This window comes from Tyto alba, unplaced genomic scaffold, assembly GCF_018691265.1.
Source record: "Tyto alba isolate M040663 unplaced genomic scaffold, T.alba_DEE_v4.0 Super-Scaffold_40, whole genome shotgun sequence".
In the NCBI taxonomy this organism is placed as follows: Eukaryota; Metazoa; Chordata; class Aves; order Strigiformes; family Tytonidae; genus Tyto; species Tyto alba.
Genome location: NW_024881316.1, coordinates 48,795,701 through 48,811,147, shown reverse-complemented (window position 1 = coordinate 48,811,147; position 15,447 = coordinate 48,795,701). Strand labels below are relative to the sequence as shown.

Genomic DNA, 15,447 nt, shown 5'->3' with positions numbered 1-15,447 from the left:
GAGTTGTTTGGTGTTTTGTGTTATTTTCTGTTAATTTGTCTGAAAAAGAGCAGAGAAATGGTTACAATGATTATCAGCAGTTGGCTAAATTGGAGAGTTCCCACTGGTTTGGTTTTTGCTAGACATTTAAACGAGGGAACAGTAGCGTTTAATTCTTCACTTGGTCTGGCTGATGTGTTATTTCTACTTTTCTGCCCCTGGAGGAGAAGGGAAATCATGCAATTCTTAGAAACTCAGCCTTGATCAGAGGAAAAGGTAGTGTTAACAGAGACATCTCCATACATCTGCTGAACATAGTAGAGGGATGCCAGAGCTGTGCAAGAGAGCTGAGCACCACTACAGACTTGGTGAAAGGGGATGAGTACGCCGCTAACGTAGTATTATATAACAAAGGCAGAAAACCTAGGGCACCTAACCTTACATTACAATTGGATGTTTTGGTCCAAGGAACCACTGCTGTATCTTGAATCCCAGTATGAATTGAAGTTGTCTAAAGCTCATCCTTGAATTTAAGCCTATTAGTCTGTTCTTTTAAATGACTTTTGTCATGAACCTTCAATCTAATTGGTATCCATGCTGCTTCTTCACTAAATAAGCAAATGAATTCAAAGTTTGAAGCTTGTCAGGCTGAAAGGCTTGACCTGTGCTGTGCTGTCATCCATCTCTAACTGGCCAGTCCTATATCACTGTTCCCCATACCTCTTTTATAGGCACAGTCAAATGCTTGTCCACTGGCAGTCAGATTCTTGAGATACTTTGACCTCTTCACTTCTTATTGTACCTTCTGTCAGACTGAGTTGGAAAGAGAAATCCTGTTTGCAGAATAGGTAGCAAGAGACTGGGCTGCCGTGCATGCAGTTAAATTTTCCCAGATGGGTTATTTCAAGGCTGAGTATTATTCATCTAGCACATGGACACTCATAGTGCGAGTGGCAGTGCAGTCAGACTTCTGTAGAGAGAGCCACGGCAAAAAAAAACAATTGCCAGGGGTTTTGTCTTGGAAACTAAACTACCAATGTATTTCAGAAAGACCTCTTCTTGATACAACTATTAATTAGTTATTTTCCGATGCTGGTAGCTTAGTCTTCTATTGAAAACCAGTGGTTTCCTACTTCGTTGCCAGTCCCCTGAGCCACCTCCTCTTTCTTTTAGATGGAAATAGTTGGATTTCAGTATTAAAATCACCACTTGAAATTGTAAAGATCTAGTTCACAGCAGGAAAGAAGTCTGGAGGTAAGGCCGCACTGCCCTGTGCATCTTTGTTATATTGGTAATTCAGAGTTTGCAGAGTGATCTTAGAGCTCCTCTGTGCTTTGTGCGAGCACAAGGACAGGCTGTCAGCTTTAACTTTGAATCAGACTTTTAACAGAAATTTCCAAACTGTGAATTATATAATTTTAATTTCCTGTGCTTCAGCTAGGTTTCAGTCACGTTCTGCCCCTGTGCAGTTTTAGTTGGATATCGTGTTGTTCTGTTGCTTTCTGGAATCGTTGTGGCTCATTGATGTGCCCTGTTAATCAGCTGCCACCCTCCATCAGAGAAGTAGCAGCTTTTTTGATTTATTCCATTTTATGTACAGTTAATACGGTCATTGAGAATGCAGTATAAGTATAGGTGAATAATTTTTGACTGAGTGAAAGCTGGGGTGAACCTATTTTGGAGGGGATTCGAGAGTATTAAATTAGAGGAAATGGACCAGGATGACCCATTTAGGTATAAAGTTTCCAGATTAAACTGTAGATATCTTTTAAAAAGGATAAGTAAGCATTGTGGTTTCAGAAGGGGAAAGAAGAAAACAGAGTCCTCTTTTTTTTTTTTTTTTTTTTTTTTTCATTGTTAAAAAAAAAAATTAACTCTAAATACTGGACTTTCTTAAATCTACCATGGTTAGAGAATAGTTTGGTTACTCCTGTCATGGGGCAGCATCCTCTGTCAGAAGAGCAAAGTAGGCAGCTGGCTGCAGTTACCATTTCACCTACCTAATTCTTATCTACAGTTGGACGGGAGTCAGTACTCGAGAGGAATTTGAGGCATGGTGTGAACACAAGACTCTTGATTTTGGTCTAAGAAGAATTAGTAATTTATCTGAAACTAAGCCAATGCAAGTATATCTCTACTGGGTTCCCCATAAATATAATGGGAGTAATTATTTGTACTTCACAGGCTCATGGCAGTATTGATTAATTAATATGTGTTAATTTGTGTTGCATGTGTCAAATTCTCTCTCAGAATATGATTTCTGATAGAACTAGACAGTTTCAACATCGTCACTTAGTTTACCTGAATTATCAGGCCAGTGCTTATGAATCTGACTGCCAGCAATGACAGAGCTGTCTTGGGAGTGAGTAAAAGCCTGCTGAGTGGAGAGAAAATCAGTGTGAGTAATGCAGATGGAAAAGGACTAGATTGAAGCCTTGTCATCGTTCGGGAAAAACAAAAGAAAGAAAGAAACGAGTATGTGAACAATGCCAAAGTCAGCACACACTGAGGAGCGGACAGTGGAGTTATAGTGGTTTAGAAAGTCACCACGGGGCTGAGCTGTGTTAACTGTCCAGCTTCCTTGAAACATGACATGAAACAGGTTAGTTAAACTTGGGTGAAAGAGGACTTGGCTGATTTGCTCTTTTTGTCTTCAGTGACAAGGTATCATGTAAATAGTTGGTGGCTGTAGGAACGTTCAGTAGGCATTTTAAGGTTCCTTAACTGAAACAGTGTCTTGTCTGAGCCCTTAGTTTTACTTTAAGATAAAACAGATGAGTTAATTCATGATTTCACAGGCAGCTAAGCCACTCTGAAAGGGACCTAAAAGAAATCATGTTGCATGTGTGCCTCTTAGGCCCACTTCTGCTTTTAGCCAAATTGGCTTGCCCCCCATCTCGAGCTGGTAATAGCAATCATCATCTTCTCGAAGCTCATCAACCCTCCTCTAAGCTGATTCAGCTCACTAACCCAGGCAGAAACTAGCTATGGGTGGATGGGTTGGTTGATTGGTTTTTCTGCTGGGTTAGCGAACTGGGCTGTGGAGATTTCCACCAAGTCCTGGAGCTGGGCAGAAGAACAGGTAGTAGGGCGGTTCACCCTCTCATGTGCATCTGCAGCCTCAGGACTCGCATCTGTAGGTGTTGTCCTGCTCCAAGTAAGACACAGAAAGATTTGGACTTGTCCTGAGAATATAGAACGGACCTTCTCTATGTTGTACAAGAGGAAATTTCCCTAGTTCAGGTCTGGGCCACACAGAGATGTTGCTTTAAGAGCATTAATTAGGATGTGTGTTTCTTTTTGAAATGCTTTTAAATAAAATAAAACTCTTAATTTGGAAGCAACTGTGGCCAAAAGCCCATAGTTTTGCCATTATGATTTATATTCTTGAAGAAGCCACTGTATCTATTCCTGAGTTGTCCACCAAGTAGAATCTTTGGCTTCACTAAGACTGTGTGCCAGTAAAACTACACTTACAAACTGTTTTCTAGTGGGGGGAAAAAAAAAAAATGCTTTGTAGTTAAACACAAAAGTGTAGGGATAGGTAGATTTCAGTTATTTGCTGAGTTTGGATTTTAGTTTTCTGAAGTCAGTCTTTTAAGAAAGTGTGGTGATTGTTACTGCTGGTGATGGATCCTGAGGGAGAACGGAGGTGCCTGAAATACTTCAGAATGTCTCTTTTTCTTTATGCATGGAAGAGAGGTGGTGGAAATCCTGGTGATGGCATTTCTTGAAACTTGTCCTACACCTTGTCATATCTGATGCCATAGATGGACCCTGTAGGATGGCTGTATGTGTGGTGAGAAAATGCTCAAAGTTTGGCCGGGCACTTGGTTTGCCTTCTTGCAGGATGCTTGTGTGATTTTGAACAAGTCATTTTGACATGTCTGAAGGGGGCAGCCCCTTTCTTCGAGCTCTTGGTCTTCAAAAATGAGCATAGTTTTACCTCTTTACCTCACAGGGATATTCTGTAGAAAGATATGTTTCAAGTATTTTCATATTCCAGCTAGCAGAATTAATGGAGAAGAATTCTGAGATTCTGTCTGGATTTTAATAAAGGATTGATCAAATTCTGAAGCGAAGCAGAGGAGGCAGAAGACAGCAGTGTACCTACCCCTGTAATCCTGACAGCTGAAAGTACGTGAGTTGCCAGTCTGGTGTCTAGGTTAAGCCCACATCTGTTTTATTGCCACAGTGACTCTGTTTCTTCATGTGGGTTAACGACAGTGTTTCTGTGTGTTGGTGAGATTTGCTTAGCTGCATAACTCAAGCTCACAGGTCCTGCCCTGATTCTGTTACAGAACTTACATATCCAAAGTTTAGTTTTCAGCTCCCAAATCTAAGGGCTCCTCCTTTGCTCTTGGCACGGGTTTGGGCTTTGGGCCCTGGTTCAGCCCTCAGCTGACACTACAGCTTTTCTCTCTGTTCGTTAGTTCTTCTGATCCCTCATTCTGCCCTTGAATCCAGCCTCAGAGTTTCAGTTCCTGCCTCGTTGCTGTAGAATTGCAACAATAGTGGGAAACCCAGATTTTGGAAGTAGGGAAGGTTAGGGTTAGGCAGATAAGGTGTCAGTGCAAATCAGTCTGTGCCTTGAGCAGCATTCTGAAGTATCTGACTCCCAGCCCCTTGCTTAGTCAGAGGTCAGTCCCTTTTGTAAGACTTGGATTATGACAATAATTGGCATTTATATTTTTGCCTTGTAAGATCAATCTCCGATTCTCTCTCACTTTCCCAGAGATGTAAAGTGGCTACTATGATGCTGAGTAAATTACTCACCCAAGTGGAATCAGTGGCAAAACTGCTGGTGTTTGCTTACTGCTAGTGTGCCAGCATCCAGTAAAAAATATTTTATCGGCAGTGAAGAATTTCAGAGACTCGAGTGGAAGAACAGCTTATGTAGAAGTAGTGAATCTGGGTTTGGGGCTCTTTAACTAGCTGAGAAACTTGAAGCCTCCTGAAGAAATGATATGTTGATATTCTGCTCTCAGCTTGCCTTCTATAATTTGTGTAGCGGTGAGTATTTGATTACGTTGGATTTATTTTCAGAAGTTTCAGGCTGCTCTTATTAATTGTCACCCATTTTGATCGAAAGCGTATGGCAGTGTTCTGCATTCATAAGGCAGTGTTTTGCATTCATAAACAGAACTGGTGACGTTTAACCTCGATAGATCAGCTTGTAGTCTGATTTCACTCCTTGCTGCAATGTGAAGCTTTCGTTTCCCTGGGATGAGAGCAGTCATTACAAGCATTACATTTTGTTTGTGAATCAGGATGAATGGGAGTAGAGTCCTCTTTGAAAATCAGAACTAAGAGATGCAACTGCAGGAGATAATTATGCTAACGTATGGATAAGGATGGCTCTGTGTTCGTTGACATGATGAGCACTTGAGGCCTGATTTTTTTTTTTTTTTTTTTTCCCCCTCTCTCTTGAAAACTGGTACAACTGCACTGAAAATACTGGAGTCGCAACTGATGAGCATAAGTGTTGGCTTAGATGAGTCAGATCCTTAATCCTCTGTTGCGCCCCAGAATTCATAGCATCAACTACTGTTTTGAAGGCAGCTTTGCTTAAAATGGTTCAAAGCTTTGGGTGTTTCTGAAATATTTAAATTGGCTGTAAATAAAAGGAGTTCAGTAAGAACAGAAAAGGCCAAAGCTTGAATTTCAGAGGGCTAGATAGTGTTATGCCCTAAATGTCCCAATTTTGTTCCAAAAGTGTCTTAGAGCTGCACTTGATGGGTCACAGTCTTTGTCTCTGAAAGTGTGTATGTGGTGTGCACCGTTTACTTTGTGATATACATCAACAGCTCTGGAACGGCTATAGCTCAGAATGAAAGCTCCTCTTTTGAGCATCTTGTAAGAACCAGCTGCATCCTTTGGGATGGGTGACGGTGGGCGAGATGTAGAAAAGGAAGGAAGAGCGAATGAAACTGTGCTTGGGTGTTTGGATCTCATAAAAACGTATGGAGAGAGAAACAAGCTTGCATAATATAAAGCATGGTTAAAAAATTGGCACAGTAGGCAACTGGAAGTGGAGTTTCTTTGTAGTCACTGGTTCTGATAGCATTCAGAGTGATAGTTCATGTGAATTAGGTTGTTGAATATTGGGTCAGTTGATAAGCAATTTATATTGCCTTTGGAAACAGCAATGCCATCCTTAATACTCATTTTTGCTTGCTGTCTAGATCAAAGGCCTCACGTAGAAGGGAAACAGAGCAGCCCAGTTATGCCGAACGAGGATCCTTACACCGGTGCATGATCTGGGGACTGGGCATGCAAAGCCAACACAGCTGCTCTCTCTGTTACATACTTTTAATAGCTGGAGGACATCCATCTCCACAGTTATTAGGAGTTCTCACTAGTACTATATGCACATATGCACAGGAAAAGAACTGGCAGGCTAAGGAGTTCAAGATGTGAGAAAGACAAAACACTCGTTTAGTTAACTAGTTGTAGAATGTAATTGTATTGCTATATACTTTGGGGTAACATACTTCAGTTGAAAAGCTGCAACTTTACCTACTGATTTTGCTCTTCCATTTGAAGGGTAAGATTGTGTTCAGTGACAGCAAGAAAGTGCATGTTATGTTGCAAAAAATGATGGTGCTATAACAGATAAGATTACAAATTCTGGAGATACTATTAACAGGACAGTGTAGTGCTGTTGCGGTCCTACCCTGGCCCATCAGTATGTGCCATATGTCAAAGAAGGGTAGAAGTTGGCATCTCTCCCCATCCTGTTTGCCACAGTTGATGAGACTTTATCAGAATCATTTTAAAACCAATTACCAGACCCAGGATCCTGTTTTGAACACTTTGGCTCTAGCCCACATCCATACTATGCAGCTTGTATCAACTATAGGTCTTATATCAAAAAACGCAACTGTTTTTTTTTAAGTTTTGCGCTCTGCGGAGCTTATTTGATAAAGCAGTGAATTTTAATGGAAATTTAGAGAAGGACCTCTGCAGAAGAGGATCTCTTCAGTGATGCTAGAGTACTTCCTACTCATGTACAGTGAGTAGAAGAGTGGAAAAAATGATTTCTTGTGATCATTAAAATGTCCAGAACCATTTTCTCATGTGTTAGAGGTGTTAAGGCTGTGTCTGGCCTTATTCCCAAATGGGTAATTGAATTGCTTTGAACTTCTGCAAGTTCAATTGGACATGGAGTTAGCTCGTAGCTGTTTTTATGGGATTGTTCTGCTGTGTTCCATCACCTAGAAGGTTAATGTTGGGTAAATGATTCTGTGTGGGCTTGGGCTGTGATCGTAGGTGAGAAACCCTTGATGTGTTTCTCCTTACTTTTCTCTATGAGATGCAGGAAGAGAAGGGAAGAGAACACCTCTGTATCTGGCTATGTACCCCTACTCAAGATCAGTACGTTTGAAATGAGGAAGGGAGCCCCATATCTAAAGGGTGAAATTCATACCAAAAAGAGGCTGAGTAAGTCTTGGTGATAGGACAAGGAAAAGGAGTGGTGTTGAGAGCAATTATGCCCCTAAACAGCCTTCGCTCTAGAAAGTGGAATGAGAAGCGAAAAAGAGTCATGCTTCATCTGACTGGTTGAGACCTGCTGGTTATTTTATATCTGTGGTTTTGGGAGGGAAAATAAGTCCTTTTTTATTTAGCTCTTTAGAATTCGCCCTTCAATCTGATATTCAGGTACCTCAGGTTCCTTTTGGATGAGCCATGAAAGATAAGCATGAAGTTTTAATGCTTTATAGATACCAAGAGGCAGTAAGTGGAAATGGTCCATCTTACTTTGGGGTGTGACTGCCAATTTAATGTAAGAAATTTAAATAAGTTTGCTACTTTAGGCTACCTTTTTTTCTGCCAGGATCTAAATAAACTTGATTCATTTAAAGGGCCAGTTTCAGTTGTTAAATTGGTCAATTTTAGGTTTGAGCTTAATTAGTACTTTGGAAAGGTTTTGCTTGCAAAATTTCAGGGAGAAAATGCATGGCAGTTCTCTCTTGGTTGGCTCTCTTTTTCGGATATTTCCCCAAGGAAATTTGATAGCCCATTGTAACTGGTGAGAGTTTTGCTAATTGATCAGAAGATAAAGCATGCGATTATAAGCTGAGACAGTGTTGAAGATATTTTGCTATACTGGCAGCAAAGTTTGACTACAACAAAGCAGTCGGTCCACAGTCTTTGTTCTCAGGAGAAGTATTTGCTGTCTTTATTTTCTCCTGCACACCCCCAATCATTCTGCTTGTCCCTATCTTATTTTACTATTTGTTACTTTTGCAGTTGATTGTATTTCACAAGGAAAAAGAGGAGGGAAGCAAATTGAATTATACCTAGCCAGAGAAGTTCAGGAGGATAAGAGGCTCTTACAGCAATATGGGGGGGATGAAGTAGTGGAGAATATCCATTAATTAATGAGGTGAATGAAATTATGATGATTCTAAAATGGCAGATTTACTTAGCTCCTTTTAAATTGATCTTTAAACAGGGTAAGTTTATTAAAATATTTTAAAAAGGGAAAATAACTGAAGCCCTGCTGGAATAACAGTTCTAAATAATGTTACTGTAGTTATTCACTACAAAGCAGTGAATAGTTGGCAATATTGGAACATGTTCAGTAATACCACGTTTTGCAATGTTTGTTTGGTTTTTTTAATGGAAAATTCCCAGTTCCTGCATTTGTGTTCAATACATAAAACTCACCCAGAAGCATTGTTTCTAGATCTCATGGTTGTGTAGAAAAGCACATGAAAATGTGAATAGGAGTTCAAAATCAAGAAGCCCAAAAAGAAGTATGTCAGATGCAGTATGTGCTGTTTATGTATATGACATTAGTGAGACCGGCAGTGAGATGCTACATCTGATTTTGGTGTTCTTTTTAAGTGTTGAAAAATTATATGAAAGTTGTCTAAAAGGGTTTGAGGGATAGAAGAATGCTTTGTATGGACAGACTGAGCGATCATTGATCTTGGTTTTGTTTTTTTGTTTGTTTGGTTGTTTTGTTTTGTTTTTTTCAGATTAACAACATTTTCCCAGTGACTGTGTTAAACGTAGTATAATGGATTCAATTTGACAGTAGGTTTGCTACTCCTAGATTACTTTCTGCGAGCCTTTCAGAAGCAGTCCACAGATTAACAGCAGTCCGTAGGACCCGGTTTGGAAGTCATTGACTGTCTTATTCTTATGGCAGAGGATGGCCTTGTCCAGCAGCCCTTGCATCACTGTGCAACTGAAATTACTGCCCAGGCACACCAGAACCCCACTGCATCAAAGTGGAACAAATTGGAGGCCAGATCACTTACTCCCATGCAGCTGCATATGACAGAAGGTCAACCATTCCTCTTGCATCTAAGAACACTACAGTTCATTATGTGTAATTCACTAAAGGATACTTAGGATTCACTGAAGGATTACGTGTAATTCACTAAAGGAGATTAATTTGGCCTAAGAATCCAGATCTAGAAACTCAGTCCTGACATTTTAGGCAAATTAGGAATCACACCCGAATTTTAAAGGGAGTGACTGACCATGGCCACAACCCGCTGCAGGAAATGATAAGTTCTGTGTTGGTTGATGTTTCTGAAGCTGTGTGGAAAGTCATGCTTTTGTCAGGTGTGAGTTTTGCGGTTCACGGGGCTAGAAGGACAGAAGTTTTGGGTTTCTAGGTCTGTGACAAATGGGACATTAAACTAGATAGTCTAAAGTACATTTTAGTATTAAACAGTGAAGAGTCAGTAAAGTAGGAATTCCGAGTAGAGGTAATTCTGGATGGAGGTTCTGGTTCATTAAATTCTCCAGTTCAACAAAGTGCTTGAGCACATGAAACTTGATATTGACAGATAAATGATCCAGGAAATAGTGACATGAGAAATACAGGTAAGAAATGCCAGAAATGGGTTTGTCTTTAAGGAAAGGCAAGCTGGCATATCTAGTGAAAACCATCTCAACGCCAGATGTTTAAGAAGAGATTTTTCTCTTTGAAAACTGTGCTACTCGGAGCTGACATGGGGGGCTTTCAGGCTGTACCAGAGTTTGTGACGTGAGTCAGTGTGACACATCTGTTCTCACCGAGCTTGGAGAAAAGGATTGAGCAGCCCTGCCTCCCCCAGCTGAGAGGCCAGACCTAGAACACAGTGTCTGCTTCTAAATGCTCCTTGTCAAGCTCCGAACGTCTCAGTCTGAGATGTGACTTCCAAATTGTAGTTGTTACAATTCCAGTCAGTTGCTAGTCTACTGCTGCATTGGCTGCTGTGCCCTCCTTTTAGTAGAATAATCCGGGTGCTTGTCTTTTAAAATTTAAAATGGCTTGTACGTCTTGAGTAATCAATTGTCCAAAGGACAGCACATTCCTGTTGGACTGAAGCACTTCTATGGCTGTAGTCTGTCTGTCTTCTCACATAGTCATTTTCTTGGATGGGAGTCATCCCCTTGCATTGTCCTCCTGCTTCCTTCTCCCACGTACGTACAGTTGAAACAATGAAAGAGGCTCAACAGTTGCTTGATGAGGCCCAAGACAGGAGCTTCTTCTCATTTCTATATTTTCCAGGCTGAAAATGCTATTTTTGTGGATTCACGCATCCTGGCTTTTTTAGCACCATGTCTGTACAGCTACGCTCTAGCTACGGCTCAACTAAGCAAGCCAGTTCTCCGTGCTGTTCTTCAGGCCTAAGGCCACTTGGCCACATCCATACTACCAGGCTCTCTGAGCTTTGTGACTTGAGTGGCTGCATCCAGAGTGATTGTGGTTTCTGTTTCATGCAAAATCTTGAAAAGAAAAAAATCCTGGGAACTGGTCAGGAGTGATCTGGTTGTGCTGTACCAAAACTGTGCCAGAGACAGTTGCAGTGATTTAATAATGCTGCAGACGACTGTGTAGATGCTATGATGCTTCTTCCTGAGCACTGTTTAATTTATGAATACTGACATGACTATGCCCTCTGACTCAAGGATAGACCTGTTCCCATGGCCTAGTCAGGTCTGTGTCGTGAGATGTTACTCCCCCTGAAGAGATTCCCTTGCAACACCCCCAAAAACCTACCCGCTTCGTTTACTGTGATTCATGTATCTGAAAAAAGTCTAAATGGAGCAACTGAAAAAGTCTTGTCACTCTGTGGCTCGTGTTGGGGATTTCTCAGTGCCAGTGCTGAAATGGAAATAAGGAGTGATCTTCAGAATTTGTGGAGAGAAATAGGCAGCCCTGTCCCTGGAAGGTCTAGCATAGTTGTGACAGCTGCCATCCCTCTTTTGGTTTTCATAGAGTCCTTGGAATTCTTCCTTGACTTTCCTGAGGCTGCTGTTTGTGTGCTCTCGCTTGTAGGGATTGTACATTAGCTCTGTCATGTCTCCTGGAGTTTGAGTGATTTCTTTACCCTGCTCTCCTGCAGGAATTGTAATAAACCCTTGACTCATAAGATTCACAAGAAGGATGGAAAATGCCTTGATCTTTTTTCCAAGTTCTGTCTGCCCTCCATCTGCCATCCTTCTTCTCAAGATCTTGAGTTTTGAAGGAGGTGATCTTGTCATTTGTATGCCATTTGGATCTGTAGTGAGGAGACTTAGGAAGGAAAAGAGATTAAGGGAGCATATTGTGATTTTTTTCAATTCCATTTCTGGGCTTTGCAGCAAATACATGTTCATTGTTCTGGCACCTCTGGAAGGTTAGGAGTTAAAAATGCTTTTGATGAGCCACCATGGTGATTGAGTTACGTGAGAAGCCTGCCTTTGGAGGGGAAAAGGCTGTAGACTTATTTCTTTAAATGAAAGCTCAGTAGTAATTGGATGTGCTGCACTTTCCTTGTTAGGGCAGGCGATCTGTGACAACATTCCAGGTTCAAAAGTTACTAACTTCAGAAACGGGACTTCAGTCAAATCAACTTTGGTCCTACAGGCTACTAGAATTTCCGCTAGGTATGTTTTTATCTTGTTTTTTTCAAGGTAGTAACAAAAAGTTAGGGCAACTTGAGCTCTTTGTACTTAACATTCAAAGTTGAGATTCATAAATCTCACATCACAAGTGGTTAAAAGTTCTCCAGAAAATCTCAACCTCTGGCCTCAACAGTTTGGGAATCTGAGATTTCTGCCTGGTGGATACTTAGCAATAGGCAAAATTTTGTCTGAAATCAAGTTGCAGCCTTAACTGCAGAGCAACCGCTGTCTCTCTGTAGCAGTGGTTTCTCAAAAGCAAAAGGGTACTAACTGCAGGTTTGTTGGAGAAGGTGTAGAAAATGCTAGTAGAAGACAGAAACGGTATTTGAGCACATCAAAGAAAATAGGCCTTTCTGCTACATAGTGAGACAAGCGTTCGTGGGAGGTTGCCTCCTGAGCTTGTTTGGAGGTGGACTGTTGGGCTGCCAGCTCTGTCATGTGTGTGGCAGAGTTTTGGACCAGAATTGGACTTTTCTGCATGTAAGGTGCTTTTCGTGTGCCACAGAGAACTACTGAACTGAAGTATTTGCTTTTACATTTTGCCTTGTTTTTAGTCTGCTGGAAACCATGTCTCACTACACAGACGAACCAAGATTTACCATAGAGCAGATAGACCTTCTTCAGCGCCTGAGACGTACAGGAATGACCAGACATGAAATTCTCCACGCGCTGGAAACCTTGGATCGTCTTGATCAAGAGCATAGCGACAAATTTGGAAGAAGGTCTAGCTATGGAGGTGGCTCCTACAGCAACAGTACCAACAATGTTCCAGCATCTTCCTCTACAGCCACAGCTTCAACACAGACCCAGCATTCTGGGATGTCCCCGTCACCGAGCAACAGTTACGACACCTCCCCACAGCCTTGCACTACTAATCAGAACGGGAGGGAGAGTAACGAGAGGTTGTCTGCATTCAACGGGAAGATGTCACCTACCCGCTACCCGCTTGCAAACAGCTTGGCTCAAAGGTCATACAGTTTTGAAGCTTCGGAAGAGGATTTGGACATTGATGACAAAGTGGAGGAGCTGATGAGGTTAGTAGAAGTCTTTCTAAAAATTTTGGAAAGCCAGAGTGAGAAAGCTCTCAGAAGAAATCTGCGTGTTGGAGGACTGCTGGAGTACTGATAGGTATTACCCAGAAATCGGGCACTGCTTTAGACAGTTATCCCTCTGCTAGTTCCCTAGGAGTCACTATCTCAGTACCTCTCACCTGCCTCTTAGTCTTGTGTAGACAACACCTGGCTGAGTGTGAGTATCCCACAGTCTGTTTTACTGTTGAAATATTTTTTCCCATGCCGTACCAGAAATTGAAACTGATGTTAGTGCACTAATTTTCTGCCCTACTCTTATTCAGAAGTCTTCTGAGTGTCAATTCACATGACCCCTCCTCCACTACTTCATACCAGTTGTATTTCCTTCCATATATAGGGGGAATAGGGAATCTGCTTGGTTCATACTTTCCACTGGGATCTGCAGAGCATGTATGTTATCTGTTTATAGTTTGTGGTAGGGGCTGACTCTCTCTGGGATTTGCAGTCTGCAGTTGGCGTAGGAAAATAGAAATAATACAGAAGAAGCAGAAGTCTTCAGTGAGAGCCAGTTGGGGTTGTTTTTCCAGACTGACCTTCCTTTACTTTTAGCAGCTTCTTTTTCAGCATTATGGCAAAGATGAAAGGAAGGGTTTATACCACTGAGGATGAAAGCCAGAGTCAGTGGGCTTGATAGCAAAAAGAAGTAAGAGGAAAGGCCAAATGTCTCAAAACAATTTTGATCATAATGTTGGAATGTCTTTTTTTTTCCCCCCCGAAAATTGCAGCATTTATGGAGTACATATGAGAGAACTAGGGTCCATAAGCTCCAGGGTGAAAAGATGTTAGAAGTAGTTTAGAGATTTAGGGTAAAGGTGTGGCTTTTGGGGGAGAGGATTAGAGATGAGCAGTAAGAAAAGCTGATCAACCTCATTTACTGTTGGCTGCAGGATAATAGACTAATGCAGGAAGGTGGTGAGTGTAGCAGTATGTAGGAGTTCCCATTGCTGAAGTTAAATTGTTCTTTTGAGTTTCAGGTTCCTACGCGGTAAGTCTCAGGTAATGCTTTTAGTGCTTATTTAAACTGAAACTATTTTTATTTGCAGGCATGTGGATGATGAGTGTTGGATACAGAAATAAAAATGAACCCAGAACATAGCATTTATTTTGCATTTACATTTGCAAGTTTGAATCTGCCTTGATTGGTGCTGGGGCAGGAGGGGAGAAGGGAAGGGACATTGCCAAATAATAAAGCCTAATAAAGTCTGCCCTTCTCAGGAAGGGAGGGAGGAAGAGGAGGGAAAAGTATGTGTTTACTGCAATGGAAATTTGCTGCATAACACGGTCCCTGTGCATCCTCCAAATTGTTTTCTTTTTAGCACAGTTTTAGTCCCTTCTGAACTATCTTTGCACACCTTGTAAAAATCATACAGAGGCTTTAAATAAATGGCACTGTTCTTTCAGTGCAAGCTGTGGGCTGAGAAAGGAGGGGTGGAGAGATAGAGGTTGCGAAGTCTTTTCTTCTTCGGGTCCTTTCCTTGAAAGGTTGGAGAAGGTTTGTGTATGTATATTCATTTGTGTCAGTAACCATGCAGACCCTGCTATCTTTTATTTTTTATTTTTGTGCCTCATTTCTATTACTGAGATTTTTATGCTGGTATGAGAGATTTATTCATCCCTGTGTAATGAAACTTTGTACATTCCATATGGCAGTGCTGCACCTAATATGAATTATATAGGACATGAGTCATCCATTCTCCTGCTAGGGTACTTTGATCAAACGTGACACTTGCTAAAAGAAGTGTCCACTGGTGAGGCACTTTGACTATTTTAATGCTTGCCTTCTCCACACCTTGTCCCCTAAATAAAGGAAATAAAACCATTTTGTATCTTCAAAGTGCACTTTGGTCTGTCCGTTCTTTTGTGTGTTCTTCTGGTTTTTTTGTTTTGGTAGGAGGGACAGCAGTGTGATAAAGGAGGAAATCAAAGCCTTCCTAGCCAATCGGAGAATTTCCCAAGCAGTTGTTGCACAGGTAACAGGTAAGAGCTTGAGGAGTCTTTTCTTCATTTTGGGAAACTGTGTCTAACTGCCTATCTGTGCACGGTGCAGATGTTGGAATATTGCTCGGCTTTCTGCATTGCAGTGCAGATCTGTCAGCTTAGTCATGATAATGTATGCCTTTGATTTAAGACCCATTGTCCCGCACATCATGGAACTTCCCCAGTGAATCACTTTTTCTTTTTTTTTTTTCTTTTTTTGTGGCTTGTGCTAGCAGATTTTATTTTACAGCATTATAATAAGCCCAAAGTTTTTATCTTAAAATGAAAACGGTTTTCCTTAATTCTTAAATTGTTTGTTGAGTGCAGCAAATAGATGCATATCTGCATCTCTATGTATGGAAAGAGAGATATATAGTATATACTTATAATATAAAATGTATGTGAAAACTCAGGTGACACAGCTATAGCTGGTATCACTACACCCAGGAGTCAGATTATGATAGTTTGTAGTTTTTCAAACACTTGCCTTTAAGTCTCGATTAAT

At 41.1% G+C, this 15,447-nt stretch overlaps 1 protein-coding gene across 12 annotated transcripts in view; it reads left to right on the top strand.

The window, feature by feature from the left end:
• The window catches only part of HMBOX1 (homeobox containing 1), a 122,710-nt gene that overhangs the window by 46,761 nt on the left and 60,502 nt on the right, over positions 1-15,447 (top strand). For all 12 annotated transcript variants that reach the window (XR_006166385.1, XM_042802975.1, XM_042802970.1 and 9 more), the window contains exons 3-4: positions 12,429-12,908; positions 14,857-14,942. Coding sequence is in view for 11 of the 12 variants with exons in the window: in XM_042802975.1 (XP_042658909.1) it covers positions 12,429-12,908; positions 14,857-14,942 (566 nt within the window). In the remaining variant the exon portion in view is untranslated. The remainder of the gene's footprint in view (positions 1-12,428; positions 12,909-14,856; positions 14,943-15,447) is intronic.